Source organism: Gambusia affinis, linkage group LG14, assembly GCF_019740435.1.
Source record: "Gambusia affinis linkage group LG14, SWU_Gaff_1.0, whole genome shotgun sequence".
In the NCBI taxonomy this organism is placed as follows: domain Eukaryota; kingdom Metazoa; phylum Chordata; class Actinopteri; order Cyprinodontiformes; family Poeciliidae; genus Gambusia; species Gambusia affinis.
The window spans coordinates 19,119,858-19,138,066 of record NC_057881.1 but is presented as its reverse complement, the minus strand read 5'-3'; the positions used below and the strand labels follow the sequence as shown (position 1 = coordinate 19,138,066).

General features: G+C 41.6%; 1 protein-coding gene across 2 annotated transcripts; it reads left to right on the top strand.

Annotated features, from left to right (window-relative positions):
• Positions 1 to 1,714: 1,714 nt before the first annotated feature.
• On the top strand, positions 1,715 to 17,892 carry sp8a (sp8 transcription factor a). 2 transcript variants are annotated; one of them, XM_044138479.1, is made up of 2 exons: positions 1,715 to 1,802; positions 15,682 to 17,892. In XM_044138479.1, the coding sequence occupies exons 1-2, from the start codon at positions 1,734 to 1,736 to the stop codon at positions 16,921 to 16,923; spliced, it is 1,311 nt and encodes a 436-aa protein (XP_043994414.1). In that variant the 5' UTR covers positions 1,715 to 1,733; the 3' UTR covers positions 16,924 to 17,892. The 2 variants fall into 2 exon arrangements, with proteins under 2 accessions (XP_043994414.1, XP_043994415.1); XM_044138480.1 differs by lacking the exon at positions 1,715 to 1,802 and adding an exon at positions 15,142 to 15,358.
• The last annotated feature ends 317 nt before the right edge of the window (positions 17,893 to 18,209 follow it).

Here is an 18,209-nt window from a genome sequence, read left to right as displayed (position 1 = left end):
CCTGGATTTGAGGACCCCTGGTTTATACCCCTACATACAGAGCCTCACAAATTATTCATGAACCCCGTCTTTATCTTAAGTTCAGTCACTTCATCCACAAGGCTTTATGCATTTTCTGGAGATTTTGTCATTTATAGAGTTGTGTTGTGAAGTGGAATAGAAATATGTGATTTTTGTTTTTTGTTTACCAATAAAACGATGTGATACCACTCACTCTTACACCCCTAAATAAAATGCAGCACAATTGATTGTGTTTTGCCAAATTAGTAAACAGTATGTAGAAAGTATCTCTTTTTAATTTCATCTTCTGGAAATACTTAAAGTATGACACATCTGAGGTGAGGACACGCACTCAGTCTGAGGGTTAATATGAGAAGCAGCCAAAGGATCCATAGTAACTCTAGAGGAGCTGCAGAGATGTGCAGCTCAGGTGGGAAAATTTTTGAACAGGACAGGTGTTAGTCTTTCACTTGTCAAATCTGGCCACAGTAAGTCCTATTTGTAGTTTGTTATTAAGCCACGGGAGGCATCAAACACATGGAAGAAGGAGATCCTGTCAGGTGGAACTAAAACTGAAATTTTCGTATGGCTCTGAACACCACTCCCACAGTTGAGCATGGTGGTGGCAGCATCATGCTTTTCTTCAGCCGTATTAGGGTGACTCATCAGAATTCAGGGGAAGACAGAGGGAGCAATATACGTTGAAATTCTGCAAGAAAATCTGTTAAACACAGCAAAACACTTGAGACTCAGGAAGCAGTTCACTCTCCATCATCCAGTCAGAGTAGAACGATGTAGAATAGAGCGAAGCACATTCATGTGTCAGAATGAGCCAGTCAACGTTCAGACCCAAATCCAGTTGACCATCTAGAACAGTGCATCCTGCATGTTTTAGTTCTCTCCCTGGTGGTAGTAACAACCTTTTCAGCATGTCAGTGTTCTTCTTGGGCCTTCTAACGAGCCTTCATTTGATCCAGTCCATTGATTGATTTGTTAGATTTTCTTGCTGCCCAATAGACCTTCAACAGCACCATACCATAAAAGGCATTTCCTCTTTTGATGCACAGAGAGGTTTCTGTGGGATGTGAGCAGAAGAACTGGAACAGAAGCAAGATTTCCAAGTAGCAAAAGTGATGCGCTGCCACATGAAAATTGCATTTCAAACATTCAGCACAGAGTGGTGGAGCAGCCAACATGTTACTGTGGGATCGGGTTGGACGATCAAGAGCCTCTCCCAAACCATTGATCTTAGCCAGGAAGAGTAAGAGCCCAAGTTTGCCAAGCAGAAATCATTAGTATGAACCAGAAAGAACCAGTGTATTGGCTCTTTCTCGAGAAGACATCTTGAATTGAATCCACATTTTTACAATAACTGATGTGTTCATCTTAAATTTTTATGTGTGGATTTCCCCCCCAAAAATCTAAAAAGGCAGATGGCGTTCAAGTGTAACATAAAACCGGCACTGCTTCTAAGTCTACTCTTTATATTCCTACCATCTCTCGATGTGTTCCAGTGTGTTCAGTTTAAATATGGTTTCACAGTGAAACTACAGTACAGCAACACACACACCTGGTGTGGCCCAGAAACATACATTTACACACATGCGCTGTAATTACTGCGGAAGCTGAGGGCCTCGTCACCGCCCCCTGGGCCACTTGGCAGGGCGTTGCTAGGCAACGTGGTCTTTTCCGATGAAGGGGTGTCTACTGCGTTTGCATGCACGGTGGCGGTGATGGAAGGAGGTGTGGTGTACAGACGGCTGTGTCTTCTGATACTGACAAATGAAATGCACAGACGAGAGGTACATTTCCAGCAGCATTATTGATAAATCAAGACGTTCACATGAATGTTTAACTCTCTTTTAATAGTTAACGTTGTAGTTTGCAGGTTAGGAAAATCTAACTCGAACTTGCGTTTTGTCCGCCACAACCCAATAATTCCCAAGTTCCTCTTACTTTAGCTAACGCGACATATTAAAGCGTTTCTTTTTTTTTTGTTTGTTTGTTTTGCTGTGACTGCCACAAGATGGCGCCATTGACCTGACAGGCCCAAACGTTCCGCTCACTTTGCGCCTGTTTCTGTTGGTAGAAAATTCAGTGTTAAAACAACTAATTCATTAAAATGCACTATTTGATTTATTAGTAAACATGGCAATTCAAAAATTAAACATGAGAATTATTTTTTATCTTCTTTGTTTTTTGTTTTTTGTTTATTTAAAATAAGTTTTGACACATCCACTAAAGTAGACAATGTATGTTCAAACTTTGAAATGTGTATGAGAGCAGCAGAAAAATTATAGGCTAGACTAGCATATATTATCTGATGACTATAAAATGCAAAAATATTGCTGTCAAATATTTTCACAATAAATAAGGATTGTTCACAAAAAAAAATATATTTTTAGTATTCCAGATGTCTGATGTTTTACTTTCTTCTGTCTTCGAGCTTTAAGAAATCATGTCCTGCTTCACGAAATAAACACTCGGACTTGGAAAATTGAAATAATCTTTATTATAATACCTTTATGCTAAGTAGTTGCTGTCAAATTACTTTAAAGAACAAAAATATGACAGTAATTATATAAATTTTACTTAAACTGTGGCCACTGATGGATATTGTTAACTTTATTGGTGAGATGTTTAAAATCATTTTCCCCACAAAACTGTTACTTTAAAATTTTTAAAATGGAAAACAGGTGTAATGCAAAGTATCTATCTTTTACCAACCATGTTTTTTCTTTGGAAAGGAGGTAGATAGATCCCCTTTTTCATCATTTGAGCAACAAAACAGACCCTTAGCATGTTGCAACAACCACTATGCTTGCCAGTTCAGTGCTTTTAGGTCTGAAAAGCTTGTTGACTCCTTCAAAAGTTATTTTTGACATTGTGGTCAGACAGCTTAGTCTTTGACTCATCTGATATTAAAACTTTTTTCTGATTGACAGATCACATTATCTGTCAATCAGAAATATAAGTTGCCAATTATGGGCCAGGATCGTCTTTCTCGGTCAGCACCCTCTTAATTCATCTCGATGTTGAACTTGTGCTTCAACGTAGACAGAAAGAGTACTGTTCCAACATCCTTCAGTTTACTGTACAATAGACTTGAATCCTGATTGTTCTTGGGTTGACCCTGGACATTTCCTTTCATCTTAGCGAGACAGTTTTTATTGAAATTACTTTGGGAAGGTATTCATTAGACTTTCTAAATGACATCACCAAAATTCCTGACCTCAACCCATTTTAGATAGTTAAAGAATGGTCGTCAAATCTCCAGGTAGAATTAGGCCTAGATCTTTGTTGATGGCAACAGAAAGTGTAATCACTTTAATTCAAATGAAAGGGGCCGCGTGCCTAAACATGAGAATGAATGTGAATGAGAGAAAATCCACAATTAATTCAGTCTTGTGAAACTAGTGTTTGTCATTAAAACTCTCCCAACTTCTTTGCTTCACCATCATTCCATCTCGTTAAGAGCCAAAAGTTAATATGGTATTCAGGCTGATGACACATGCATGCAAATTTCTTTTGAAAATGGATCATGACACCACCACTGCACCAAATCCAGCTACACTGAGCACCTCAGGACAACGGATTTCACCCAGAGTTGGAAGTTGATTGCTTCACGCTGTATTTTGCTCTTTTGTGAATCCACATCTTGAAGATGTGTGGGACAATGTAAGGGCTATAAAACAGATGAGTGCATGAGCCCTTGTGGGCCTGTCTCGATAAACGATAAACCAATTAATCGTACAATAAATTAAAACTATCAACGTCATTTTAATTATCGGCTTTATCGTCTTTTCCTTCCTTTTTCTTCTTTTTGTTGATGACACTAAGTGAAAAAGGCTCTGAATCAGCTCCATGCTTGCGTGCCACTTGTCCTTCGTTGCGTGTTATCCTCAGACTTTCTGTGCACACGTAAGCATAGGTGTGTGTCTGTCACCTGAAGCTTTGGAGTCAGAAAGTCTCCGTCTCCTAAAGGTTAGGCTGTAAACATGAAGAGATTTATGACTTCTGCTGCCACGTGTTCATTTTTTGGCACTTGTTTCTGTTGTTCATGGCACATTTGAATGTGTGGGGGTTGGGGGTGTGCGTGGAAGGAAAGGAGGTTGCCAAAAGAAAAAAAAAAGTGTTAACAGATATGGGCAGCATTTTCCCATACTTGTTTAGCAATAAAATACAAACTATGACAAAAGATGGACAGATAGACAGATAAATATGTGAACAGTAATAATAAGTAGTCATCCCTTTACTCACCACTTTGTGCCACTGAACAAAGTGGCGTCACTCCACAGCTGTGGCTCATCATCATGACATCTCTTTGGATGTTTAGCTGCTGACTTGTTCCGACCGTTGTTTCCTTTAGCTATAAATCTGGGGAAACAATTCGGTGAGTTGTCTGTGGCTACACACTCATGGCTCTAACAAATTAGACAGTCAGCATCGGAAACTCTACAAAGAGTCGCACTTTAATAACAGCTGATAACAGATGTCTTCAGCCGTCTGGATCAAGTGGAAAACAACTGCTATCGTTCCTCTGCTGACACCGTGCCAGCTCAGGGGTGTGTAAGGCATCTTGTCTCGTCCTCAAGGGGAAAAAATTGTTTTCGCTTTCAGGAAAACAATTTCTCACCATTTTACTGGCTATTTTGTATTCTGCATATATGATATTCAAATGCCATTCTAGTCAGCATTAAGATAAAGATTAGCAGGATGAATCCGATGTTATTGTGAATAAATTCCACCCGGCTTTCTTGCCTCCTTAAAATGTTGACGCCATGAGTCGACAAACTGGTTTGCTATAAAACTGCTGCTTAATGTGGAGAGTTGCGAGAATTGGAACGCCTATCGTCCCTCCCAGTTGCGTAACAACAATTAATCATATCACATTTTGATTAACGTCAGTTATTTATACAGCTCATCCTGCATTGGATCATATTTTTTGCTTACATTTCTGCACCGTTATATTGTATTTACAAGTGCAGTGGTGCCACATGCTTTTACAGCAGTTTTTATGACAGGAAAGGGTACGCTGAATATTTTTGGTGTTCATTTGGCATTTACAATTGATTTCAGGGTACTTTGCAAAATATTAAAAAGAATGAATGTAACTTTTTTATGTTTACATACCCCTAAAACCTTTCTCCACATTTTGTCAAGTTACCACTAATATATTTGCCCTTATTATTGGGATTTTTATTTGATTTGCAAAAACACAAAAGCAAATAACTACGAAATAGAAGTGACAGCTCTACGTTTATTATGTTTTCTTCCAGATGCAAGCTCAGATTTTTCCCATTCCTCTTTGTGAGATAGCTCAAGCTCAGTTTGACTGGATTGACGGCATCTGTGAACAGCAATTTGCAAATCTTGTTGCAGATTCTCAATTTACTAAAGTCTGAAATTTGACTGGGTCATTCCATCACAATAGCGTTCTTTGATCTAAACATTTCTATTGCAATATTGTGTTATGGTAACTGACTTGTCCAAATGGGAAGTTATGCCCCAGTCTTAGCTATTTAGCAAGCTCCACCATGTTTTCTGCTAGGTTTGCTTTCTATTTCTATTAAATGTCTTCCGTCACCTTGTTTCTTAATCTTTTTTTAAATTACTTTTCTTCTTGTCATTCTTCCATTTCTTTTTTGTGGATGAGAGTCAACAAGAAAGACGCCATTGGAAACAACCCAGTTTGGACTTCACCACCAGGCTAGAGGATACGTGAAAGGGGTGGAAGTTCACTTTCCACCACGACAACGACCCTAAACACGCTTCAAGCAATGCAATGGAATGGGTTAGTTCAAAGGAGATTTGTGCGTTGGAAAGGGTTAGTCCAGATGTAAATCACATTGAGAGTCTACGGCCAAAAACTGTGCAGACTAGCATCAACACTTGAGTAGGGGACTGCACTTCTCTGATGCCACTAATCAAAGTGAATCTTTAATGACACCTCTTTGATCCATACGAAACTCAAACACGCGTTACATTCAGAACTGACCGGTTTAGATTTAGATCAATCTCAAAATCCTCGTTATGAGCACCAAGTTATGTCCTAAAGTTGCGCTAACGTCGACGTTTTACTGCTCTGCCTATGGCTCCTCTGTCTGACATTAACTGTGACTCCTGAATGGCCTGTAATTACAAGTCCGGCTGTTCACGACGAGCCTTCAAAGAAACACCACGAACCAGAAGAATGTACAGAATGTGTCTGCTGGCGACACATTGCTGAGTTATCCGCTCCCATCCACTCATTCATCTGCAGAGCTGTGTGCCTCCATGTCCGTTTCTTATCAGCAACTTCCAGGTCAAACAGTTTCCTTTGACTCCTTTATGCACAGATGCAAATTGTCACTTGAGGCATGTCAGAAGCATTAAAGGAGAAGGACCGGAGAACCTGTGGTCCACCTGATGACACTGAGAGGTCACAGGTCAGGAGGGAAGATGGAAAAAAGGCACTATGGGACAGGTTGCATCCATGTGCAGGGGGGAAGGACCTTGACCTGGGAGTGAACTGTGATTTAACTCATCGTCTCAGCTTTAGCTTAAACAGCTTGAAATGTGAGAATTACAGAGCACGATGCCTATTCTTTGAATAACACTTAGCTACGATTCTTGCATGAAGTCCCCTATAGGTTCAGGATTTTTAAGCAAACAAACAAACTCAGAGATCTAAGATCTGAACTCAAAGACACAGAACTAAAATGAACCAAAAGGCTGGTAAAGAGGACGGGACCCCTGCTGCGCTGCTCTCAGACTGCGAGCAAATATGTGTTCAAACAGTCTCTTTGAAGCTAAATGCAAAATGATTAAGTCCACTTAGAAGTCTGCATGGATCTATGGTGTGTGTTGGCCCAGTGCGTGCATGTACCTCTTTGAAGATGGTACTCTTATATGAAGCAGAGGAAGACCTTTACTGCCAGCGCTAAGTGGAGGGTGCAGCACACTATAAAGATCCAAGATAACTATGTAAGTGTGTGTATGTGACCATGGGATCTCGTAGTTCAGGCAAGACAAGACACAACTTGCAGACCTGGTAGAGCTGACGCCAGCCTCTTGTTTTTGGCTGTCTGTGTATGTCAATGACAGCGCCAGAGGCAGCGCATGTGTGTGTGTGTGTGTGTGTGTGTGTGTGCGTGTGTGTGTTGTGTGTGCGGTTAGCAAGGGAAAGAAACGTTTTATGTTTGACGGGAACCATAAAAACCAGAAGGAAAAGGGGGAAGAGGGGAGGGACAACAAAAAAACAGCAACCATGAAATCATCTCAGAAACCACCTGAACCTGCCTGGTCTCAGAGAGCGTGCTGACACACTCTCACATGTTAGTCAGAGGAAAGACAGAGAGCTTCAAAGAGACTAGAGGATGACCAAATGCATTTTAATGCCCTCAACCAACCTGCGCTGTTTGACAATCCTGCAAAGCTAGGTTTGTGTATTCGTCCGTTCAGACGCTTGATTGTCACATGCACATAAAAAAGAAGCGCCTGTTTTTTCAGCCCAATCTCGGGGTGTTTTGCATTTCTTTGTGGAATAAATTAACAATTTGTTGCTCTGGCAATTAGCATAAAAATGCAAGAGGATTCTTTCCAGTCAATTTAACATCAGCTTTTCTTAACCCCCTCACCTCCTGCGCGCCCCCGACCGCTTGATTTTAGGACAGGCATTGTGGAGAGGTGAAGCGCATTGAGAGGGAGGAACAGCTGTTAACAAGGAACATAGCATAAACTCAGCATTTAAATGAAAGAGTGCATGTTGAAGAAATTACTTTAACTTTTTGTTCCCTCCTGTAGCTGATGATAATGTTGCTCCACCTGAACTATACAGGATTTGGCATTAAACCAGATGAGTTTAATGGTAGTTAATTTAGTAATAATAAAGGGATTTGTGTTGCTTCTTTTTGGTATTTTCTCCCATTCTTCAACGGTCCGGAGTGTGAGTTAATTTTTGCGGAGAAAGAGTTCAGTTCACTGGAGAGATTCTCGGTGGAACATAAATCAAGACTCATCACCAGCCAGTTCAAAAGTGTTTTTTTTTTTTTTTTAACTCAGCCTGCAAGTCTAAAATTGATGGTTGTTTTCTTCTGACTTTCAGCTGTACTTTCATAAATTCTGATGATATATGAATCCAAGAGTCTTCTTCATTTTTTTAGGCTTCATTTAATTAACTCTAAACATTCTCAAAGAGCTTTACTTTGAGAAATACACGATTAAAGCTTTTAGAAAACACTACAACACTGGTTATAGGATTTTACTGCAAGTAAATTGGATACCATGCAGTCGGCTACAGCTCAAACATTAAGAAATAGTAACAGAATTGTGCTGAAAACCTTTCATTCGTCATCTAAAATGTGTCAACATGTCTATCAAATTATGACCTCTGGCACATAATTTTCAATAAGAAGGCTTGAAACGTTACTGTGGGAAGTATGTGGCGGCCATTATACTGCCTGCTGAAGTTTATACAAGTAACAGCATATCCAGTTTCTTAATGGGAAGAAGTGCTGACTTGATTTTTTTCTACACACATTGTCACAAAATTCTGAAAACCTATTTTACTTACTTTATTTACTTTTAAATTGCACAAAAAAATAGAGTTTTCCCTTGCTGATTATCAGAGGGGTCTTTTCAATCACTACTTGCTCAGACAAACAGATGGCCCGATGCAGGACCAGTACGCACACACCAACAGGTGAACCTGGACCCTGCATCGTCGAGGCAGCACTCATCAGACGCACCGAGTCCATTCATCAATTTCTGAAAGTGAAAAATGACGCCTGGAAGTGTACGATTATTCTCCTGGGTTTCTGGGCATCAATCAGTGGACACACCTACATTAAGCACGGAGACGACACAAAACCCTGAAAAATGAACACCAGCAAATTAATCTCGTCTTCTCTGTGTGTGTGTGTGTGCGTGTGTGTGTGTGTGTGTGTGTGTGTGAAGTCAAGCAGGGGTGTGTGGGGAGAGCAGTGTAGAGATCACGGTCAGAGCAGGATTTAATCAAGGGGAAAGAGACAGTACCAGTTACCTAGAATGTCTGTTTAGAGCAACTTGTTGTCTTCAGTGGTTGGAGTCGGACAACAGCGCAGGTTACAGTATTAAAAAAACTTCAAAAGTTTATAGAAACTGCAGACAGTAAATATATGACAGCACCAGTTTATCTCTTTATCTGTCTCAATCCTCCTCTTTATCCTCTCTTTGGTTTGTTTTTTGCACAGCAAGTCGTCCAAGTTTTGAAGAAACATGGCAGAATTGATGTTCTGTCTTTGAACGTGAATTTTAAAAGTTGATGTTTGCTCGTTGGCAATTACCTTCAAGTTACTGGCAGAATTTTGATTTGCTCTTCAAAGTATTTCTCTTTCTCCTCTCAGATGTGATCGTATTAGAGGAAACAATGACTCTTCACCAATTAGGGAACTGAGGTAATGTACAAAAGGATGTGGCGTTATTAAATAAAAACAACTGTTCAATAATAAGTCCCATGCTCACTACGATCAACCTCGTACTGTAAGCAGCTCTTGGCGAAAATGCTCTTAGAAAAGACACAGCTCGGAACCTCAAATGTGTGTGTGTGTTTGGGTGTTTGTGTGAGTGTGTGTGCCAGAAACTGAATGAGAGCTTTTCATCCACTCCACTTACTAATCACAGTCTCATTCTCTCCGGCCCCGCATAATTCTACCCCCCGCCTTGATAAATCTCGCTCCTCACTCCTCCTCTTCCTCTCCGTCTGAGGGCAGAGACAGCAGATGTGTTGGCAGCTTAAATGACCTCTGTGATGCATGACTTAACAAACCAAGAGCATCCATCAACACCACACCAAAAGCGTGTGCTGGTGTGTTGGCGCCGGTGTTGAAATGCAGTTTGAATTCACATCCAGCCCCGAAGTTGCAGAGGTTTTTAACTCTGCGCTCTTTCCACTTTATATATGATTGGCTGCGTCTGCCGGCACACAGGTGGATGTGCTGCATACATGAATGTGAATGAAGCGGTGCGGCAGGGTGATTGAACTGGCCTCCTGCCTTCGTAGGCGAATAAGAAATGCGCTAAACGACCCCTGCATGTGTGTGCCGAGAGCAGAAACCGTCTCAGATTTAGGGCACAATATGAGCAAATAAATGCGTTCCTGCAATTAACACCATGAATTTATAAGAAGAAGAAAAAAACGTTGCACAGAGATTCGTTTGATTTCAAACTAAATGGGAGTCTCATGGTTTGATCTGAGCAACGACTGCGACAGTCGTGTTTCGGCCCTTTCCTGACAGACGGCGGACAAGCCCTCTCAGAGCAGTAATTACAGGAAGCAGAGGAGGAGCTGCTTCAGGCACATCCTGGCACAAGCGTCACCTGGATGACTTCCCTCAACTCTTGAACCAGATCAATTTGTTTTAAGGCTTACAAGTTTACGGGAACGAAAATTAGATACACAGGAGGCACCTTTTAAAACTTGTTCTCACACCCAACGGTTGTCACAAGAGGTCTGAACAGATTCTGTTCAGACTCCTGGAGGTTTTTCAACATTTCGTCGCGTTTTAGTGTGATGCCTACAAAGAGTGTTGCATTCTTGCAAAGTGGAGAGAATCTGATACGTGGATGCAGAAGTGTGCAGAGCATTTCTATCTGATTTTTGCTGTGATTACAGATGCACTTCTTCATTCCTCTGCAAACAGACACTGAAATGTTCGTCTTCGTAAAATAACCTATATGTTCTTGCTCCTTGTGGGGTCATGGGAGAAATGGTGCCTAACTCGAGGAGCCACTAGGTCAGCTCTGATTTAAACTCTGAACATGTCACTAGTTCCTACACAGGGCAACACAGAAAGAAAAGATAAGCAACTGCAATCAAAAGTTATCCTAACAGGCATGTCTTCAGGTGGAACCTGGAGTGTTTGGAGAAAACCCACACAGGCAACTGGAGAAAACTTGGAAACTTGTTCCAGTAATTCATCAGTGGAAAGCATCTGTTAAGAGCAATATCCCAGTCTTGCCACACTTCCTATTTTAGGTCTGGACTTTGACAGGGCCATTCGGGATTGACTCTGATTTACCAGGCTCTAAATTTGCTGCAATTTTTGACACTTCCTGAGCAACTCATTTAGATTTTCTTCTAGGTCTGTCTTGTGTTTAGATCCATTTCTCCGTCAGTGTTGACCAGCTTCCCTGATAAAAAGCATCCCCAAAGTTTCTACCAGTGCTATATGTCTTCTGAAACATATAAGGTATTGTATGTTGTAGGCCATGAAGTTAAATATCAAAAGTTATCTGACAACAGTCCCTTTTTCTACTTATTTGCTGCGTGGCAGCCTGAAAATTGTTCTTTTTGTGACCGTTTTCTTTCTTTCTCCATTCACAGAACTGAGCTCTGGACCTCTACAGAGTTAGCCTGGGTCTTTTGTGCGCTTCAGTGATTAATGTCTTTATTGCATGGCCCATCAGTTTAGGTAGAAGGCATTGTCTCAGGAGGTTTACAGTTGTGGCATTTTGGGACTGCAGAGCATACCACATGTCTAAAGCTTTGAGTATTCGTTTATCAGCTAAGCCTGCTTCTAAACACCCGTCAGCTGTGTTCCTTGGTCTTCATGATGCTGTTTGTCCTCTAATTTTCTCTAACGAACCTCCGAGCCGCTCAAGACAGCTGAACTTTGTTTACTAATTAGCCAACTTCTGAAAGCAATCAGTTCCCCTGGATGTTTATGAAGAGCGTCAGAGGAATAGAGAATGAATGCCTCACATTTCGAACTTTGATTCGCTGCTGTGCTGTTGGTGTAGAGCTTGAAAACACCAACACAATATACCGGGGTTTGGTTTCTAACGTGACAACGTGGAAACAGGGTATGAATACTTCTGCATGCTACTGTGTTGCCCTCTTTCTTTTTTTCTTTCTCAAACACGGACGGATTGGCCAAACACCTGGTCACCCTGAATATTTTATGTCAGGTTGAGCAGATTGTCTTTTGACTCTTCTAATTCTCCTGCTAATTGTCTCAGCGGGACAGCCGATCACGATAGCTGCAGAAAGCACCCCAAGGGACTGGGACAGTAGAAGGGGGGGCAGCAAGAGGAAATAAAATTCTTCACCCACCCCTCTCCCTGAGAAGTGCCAGATCTTTATTTCACTCTTTTCTCTCTGTTCTTTCTGTCTCAGCGCCCACAAAGTGATTGTAAAGCTCCCAACAATCTTTTTTTGTCGACGTTCGATGGCGCGTGATAATGTGGTCATTATCATCGCCAAAGGGAACAGGTTGAGGCTTTGGACAGGGTTTCATTGGGTGCCCTTTAAGCGCACACATGCACAGTCTCACACACACTTTCAGTGTGGGAAAAGAATGCCTCTAAAAGAGAGGGACAGCTGTTGGGCTTGCGTGCGAGGATAGCGATCAGGTTAAAGGGAGGATGGCCTACTGTAAAGTCCACCTGTGCACACAGCCGTGCCTCAGGCTGCGAAGGACAGCAGACGCCAGTCATTTTGTCAGCACAATGGACCTTGTTGAAATGACTTTAAAATAGTTTTCAAAATCTCTTATTTTCAATTTTACATTTTCAGCCATAATTTGTTGCATTCTGATAGCTAGATTGGGTAGATTGTAAAATGTGTAATAAATGTTGAGAATATTAAAGAATCATAGTCTTACGACGCAGTAAGACCCGGCTTGCTGCACCGTGTGCATTGCTATGCAACTTTACACTGCTTTTAAAATGTCTAAGCCCTCTGTTTCATGGATCATAACTTTTTGTGCAAGTCCTAGAGGTTCTCTAAAATTTCACCACTTTATCATTGTTGTTCTGTTAGGATTTGGACATAGCGTACTGTGTAGAGTGGGCATAAGTGTTGACAGCGCCACTAAGGATGTCCCAGTGGAGGCATAAACGTCCTCTATAAATCTGCAGAAGACGGGCAGATTGTGATCACAAACAGGCAGACGTAAGAAGTAACACTCAGGTAGGATGTGGTGTATAAACAACGCTCTGCTGCACGGGTCACCAACAGACAAGTCCTGGACTGGGTCTTGGGTTTGCTGGTTCTGCAGCATGGAGCAATCCATCAGTACACGATGTGACTTTGCTGGTATTGACAAGCAGAGCATGTAGTGGTTTTCTTTTGACAAATATTAGGGTGTTAATGCAAAAGGAGCAGCCAAGACCAGTGTGCGGGCCGACAGGCTGGAGGGAGAGTCCGGCCAGGTCCAGCTAGAGCAAGGTCCGGCAAGCTCCAGCGCTGGTTTTGTGGTTTTATGTAGAAGTGGGCAAAATGTGTGGACAGGCCACTCAAATAGGCCCAATTCTGTTCTGAAACTCTGCTGACGCTTTTTGTTTTTGAATTCAAATCAAAGGTCTTCATCTGAGCCCCATTCTGCCTCCTTGGTAGCAAAGAAAAAAGAAGACATCTGTACATTCTACATAGCTGCAAACATTAAATTATATTATCATTTATTGAATATTTTCACCATTTTTTTGATAACTGTTAAATAATATTATTTATATTTATTCTTAGACTCTACAGCGTATAAGCTTTCTGTGGTCAAGGGAGTGGTTTAGTACTTTAGATATACAGTAACTGACTTATTCATCATCTGTGTGATCAGCTGACTTCACTCAGGCTGATCATACAAGAAAAGAAATAAGAGGAATGGAGAGAAAAGAAAATATCAAACGGCATGTTTAATGCTGTTTATTTCTTTAATTATAAATTCAAATGAAATTCCGCCCTTTGTGCTTCTCGCTAGTTTATGATGAAGATGGGGGATCATTCTGGGTATTTCCCAGGGTTTTTGGAGCTCGATTTTCGTCAACTATGCTCAGTTTTAGAATGGGATTTTCCATTTATTCATTCACGCTCGAGAGGTGAGATTAAATCCTCAGACTAGTTGAGCTTTAGAAAGGCACAGTAAGGGTTGTAGTTTAAAAGACATTTGTTTGGTGTTAAAAGAGATGAAATTGCGGAGGTAGTGGTGGTGTCCTCCCTTCCCTCCCCCAGGGCAGGCTGGAAACGCCCCAGGGACAGGATGGGCACAGCCTCTCATTTATCAGCCTCTTCTTCTGCATGACCTCACATCCGAAAAAAAAAAAGAAAAAAGTATAAGCCTGAAGGTTTTAGAGTTCTCTGACAAAGCCAGCCTGCTGGGAAAAACACACACAAAAATCATTTAAGATTCTACTTTAGAAAGTGTCTTAAGACATACAGATGTACATAATGGATTTCAAACGTTTGCACATCTCTGTGGAAACCAGGTTTGTTTGTTTGTTTGTTTTTTGTGATTCAGGAAAAGAATATGCATTAAAAACATTTATAAACTTTTCCACCTTTAATGTGACATAATCTGTATGATTCAAATGAAAAGCAAATACCACGGGAAAATAATGTAATAAACAACAGAGGTATACTATCTACAGTCGTCATTTAAATTTCTTCACTTGGAGTTTAAAGAATGCTGATAAAACATTCCATTTTTCTTAAAGGGTATTTAATGCGATATAGCTTTATGAGTCCCAAAATCCACATCTCATTGGTTGATCAGATTGTGACGTGCCCCCAATCCCACCTGAGGAAAGATGAAAGCAAAACTTTTAATAAAGCTTACAACCTCTACAAGCTTATTGTGAAGATTCATTGCTGTTTCACAAAACCTGCCCTACTTTGTTTTACTAGGAAATTGCACATTTATTCTCAGAATTATTGCTTTGCATTCAGTTTTTACTCAGTTAAATCAATTGGAAATAAACCATAAAATGCTAAACAAAATCAGTTATTCCGTATAATAAATTGCATCATCGAATACATTTCATTATTGATGAAATCTTAGTCCATTTCCCTTTATTGTAGACATTAATTCATTTCATTTCAAAAATGTGCTTTATTAATCACAGAGGGAAATTAGGACGCATACTGTCCTTTTTTCAAATCTGATATCTTTTACGGAAAATTTACATACATGTCAGAACAAAATGAAATTGGCCAACTGCCATAAATATATATTTATAAACACTTCTTCAAGCTTTATTCGCTGGACGTTTCGTCTTCAAATACCTAGGATTATTTGTAAAAGCTGCTGAAGTGAACTCGCTCGCGAGAACTGACTTTTTCGGATTGATGACGACATCGAGCCTGTTAGCGCGCAGTTTGGAGAAGGCTCGCGCTGCTCTCTGATTGGCCCGGGAGTTCCCAACTGCACTTCAAAGGCGCAAAGGATCTACAACTGGTAAAGGGAACGGAGACGAAACCTCAGACTGATTGGATTCAGTCAGGGCACACACACACACCCACGCACACACACACACACACCCACCCACACACACACTCAGAGACAAACACATTGATTCCCGTCAAAAGGAAGGCATCATCGCTCTGTTTATGGCTGCACTTTTAGGCGTAAGTTCGGTGTATTTGCAGAAATGTATTTGTTTTTTTTGTTGTTGTTTTAAATTTCTAAATCTTTTATGTAGCATTTAGTCAATATTACTTGGCGTAACTTAGTGATTTTTTAAAAATATATATATTGTTCAGTGTTAAGGAACATTTATTCGTACGCAAATCTGACCCCCTTTCTTTGTTGATTTCATTGTCAAAACTCACCTTAACCTGTTGCAGTTAAAAATATGTCACAAAAAAACTGTTTACATTTTCAAGGCAGAGACGACTATCGAACTTTAACCATAAAGGTTGTTTTGTTGTCCTCCCCCCTCCTACCTCAGGAAGAACCCAGACTGGGCAGCACCCCGCTGGCAATGCTGGCCGCCACCTGCAGTAGAATCGGGGACCCGACCCCTTCCTGCTCCCCTGCTGTGTCAGATGGAGTCCCGGCACTCACCAAAGGGTTTCATCCCTGGAGAAAGACTTTCCAGGCCAACAGCAGCGCGATCGCAGTTTCCTCTGGGCTCTCCAGGAATAATGGTCCAGGACTGACATCAGAGGCCTCCAGCGCCTTCTCAGTGACACTTCCAAGCTCTTCTTCAGGGAGTGATTTTTCGCTCTACCACGGCGCCGTGTCGTCCTATGATTACGATGTTTCTGACTCCGCGTCCGCTCAACGCCCGATGTTCATGCCAAAATTCCCCCCTTCGGTGGAAGGCATAGCAGGGATTTACCAGAGGATGCATCCTTACGATTCCTGGAGAAAGCCAGCAGGAGAGGTCAGCAACGGGACTGCGGTATGGTGGGACACGGGCACCAGCTGGGTGGACTCGCAGAACTCAGCCGGGTTACAGTGCGCCTTGAGCGGCTACAGTAACGACTACAGCCCCGCCTTCAGCACCGGTACGTCTCAGCACCTGCTCCCCGGCGCGCAGCACATGTTTGACGGCTTCCGGCCACCTGCTTACACGGAGTCTACGAGCGCACGACCACCACTTCCTCCGCCTCCTCCTCCTCCAACGGGGACCCCTGCTGCTCCTCTACCCAGCCCCTCCCGGCCCTCGTCGCGCAAATACGCTGGTAGAGCTACCTGCGACTGTCCGAACTGTCAGGAGGCAGAGAGCCTCGGTCAGGGGGGTTCGAGTCCACGGCGGAGGGGCGTGCACAGCTGTCACATCCCGGGCTGTGGGAAAGTTTACGGCAAAACCTCCCACCTGAAGGCGCACCTGCGCTGGCACACCGGGGAGCGGCCGTTTGTCTGCAACTGGCTCTTCTGCGGGAAACGCTTCACGCGCTCGGACGAGCTCCAGCGACACGTGCGCACGCACACCGGCGAGAAGCGCTTCGAGTGCCCCATGTGCCAGAAGCGCTTCATGCGCTCCGACCATCTCAGCAAACACTTGAGGACGCACACTTCTGAGGGCTCCGAAGGCTGCGTGGACCCGGGGTCCCAGAAGGGGAGCGGCGACACCGACAGAGGCGTCTCTGGTTGCCCGGGGGAATCACCGGGCCTGGAAAAGGGCGGCCAGCGCGATAAACTCGAGAGACCGGCGGGAAAACAGTCGCAACAAGTGGGGATTTGATGACAGCAGGCTGAAACGGGTTTTCTTTGGACACTGAAAGACTGAAATAGCACTTTATGGTTAACGTCAGTTGTGAAGTGTGAACAGTGTTTCCTTACCTCATCTGATCGTCGCAGCCTTAAAAGAAATGTTTTTCTTCAGTTTCTTGGTCACCTTTGATACATGCTTCTAATTTATTCCACGTGCTTTTCACATTCAATAACTCTTTTGACTCATCCTGATACATCTGACAAGTACGCACATATTTAAGTTTATGTTCTTAAATATCTTACTTTGCAAAACTAAATTGTTATAATTTATCATTGCTTGTACCTGGTATCAAGTTAATAAAACAGGAGGAATTTGCAAGATTTATTATGTCGAACTGTTTATCGTATTGTTAATATGTTCAGAATGGTATAAAAAGGTTGGTATTCATCTTCCTTATAAGGGAATTATGGAAAGGCACGCTTTTGATGTATTCTAAAGGCAATTTAAAGTGCATCATTGGGGAAAAATGAAGCAAAAAAGTTGAGAAAAACTTGTTAGGTATAAAATACAGCAAATGAATAATGATATAATAACATGATAAGACATGATAATCGAAACTCATCAAATAAATAGACGACATTATCTAATTAGTTAAAGTAATGTTTTCAATCCAAACATTTCTGGACATCACTATTTTTCAGTTCCAGAAGTGAACTGAAAAACTGTGGAGTTTTTTTTTTTTTCTTTGGTTCCAGAAGTGAGAACCATAAAAACAATTCTTAATATTCCTTCGTCTTGTTTAGCTCTGGTCTTGGGAACACCGAGTAAGCAGGTCGAATGGGTTCATCCCGAAGTAGTACTAAGACGCATTCGATATTCTGTGTCTTATTGCGACCACAGGAAAAAAAATTTTTTTTCCTGTGGACACAATAAGACTGATGTGATTCATAATGTGGCTCGTTTTCCTGGTGTTTGCCTGGAACAGTATGAGATTGCTTTTTATTATTATTATTATCATTATTATTATTATTATTATTATTATTATTATTATTATTATTATTATTATTATTATTATTATTATTATTATTATTATCACCATCAAAAAATAAAACGGCAAATTCATGTGTGTCATTTTTGTGCCAGTGACACACATTTAAGCAGAGATTGCATCAGGCTGAAATCTGAGCACCTGCATTCATGCTATGCAGTTTTTAAGTCCCAGTAAGTCACATGTGACAAATTGTGGGAAATTCTGAGACAATAACATTTATTCTGTGTAGTTGGAGAATATCCTGATCTTTCCACTGCATGACAAT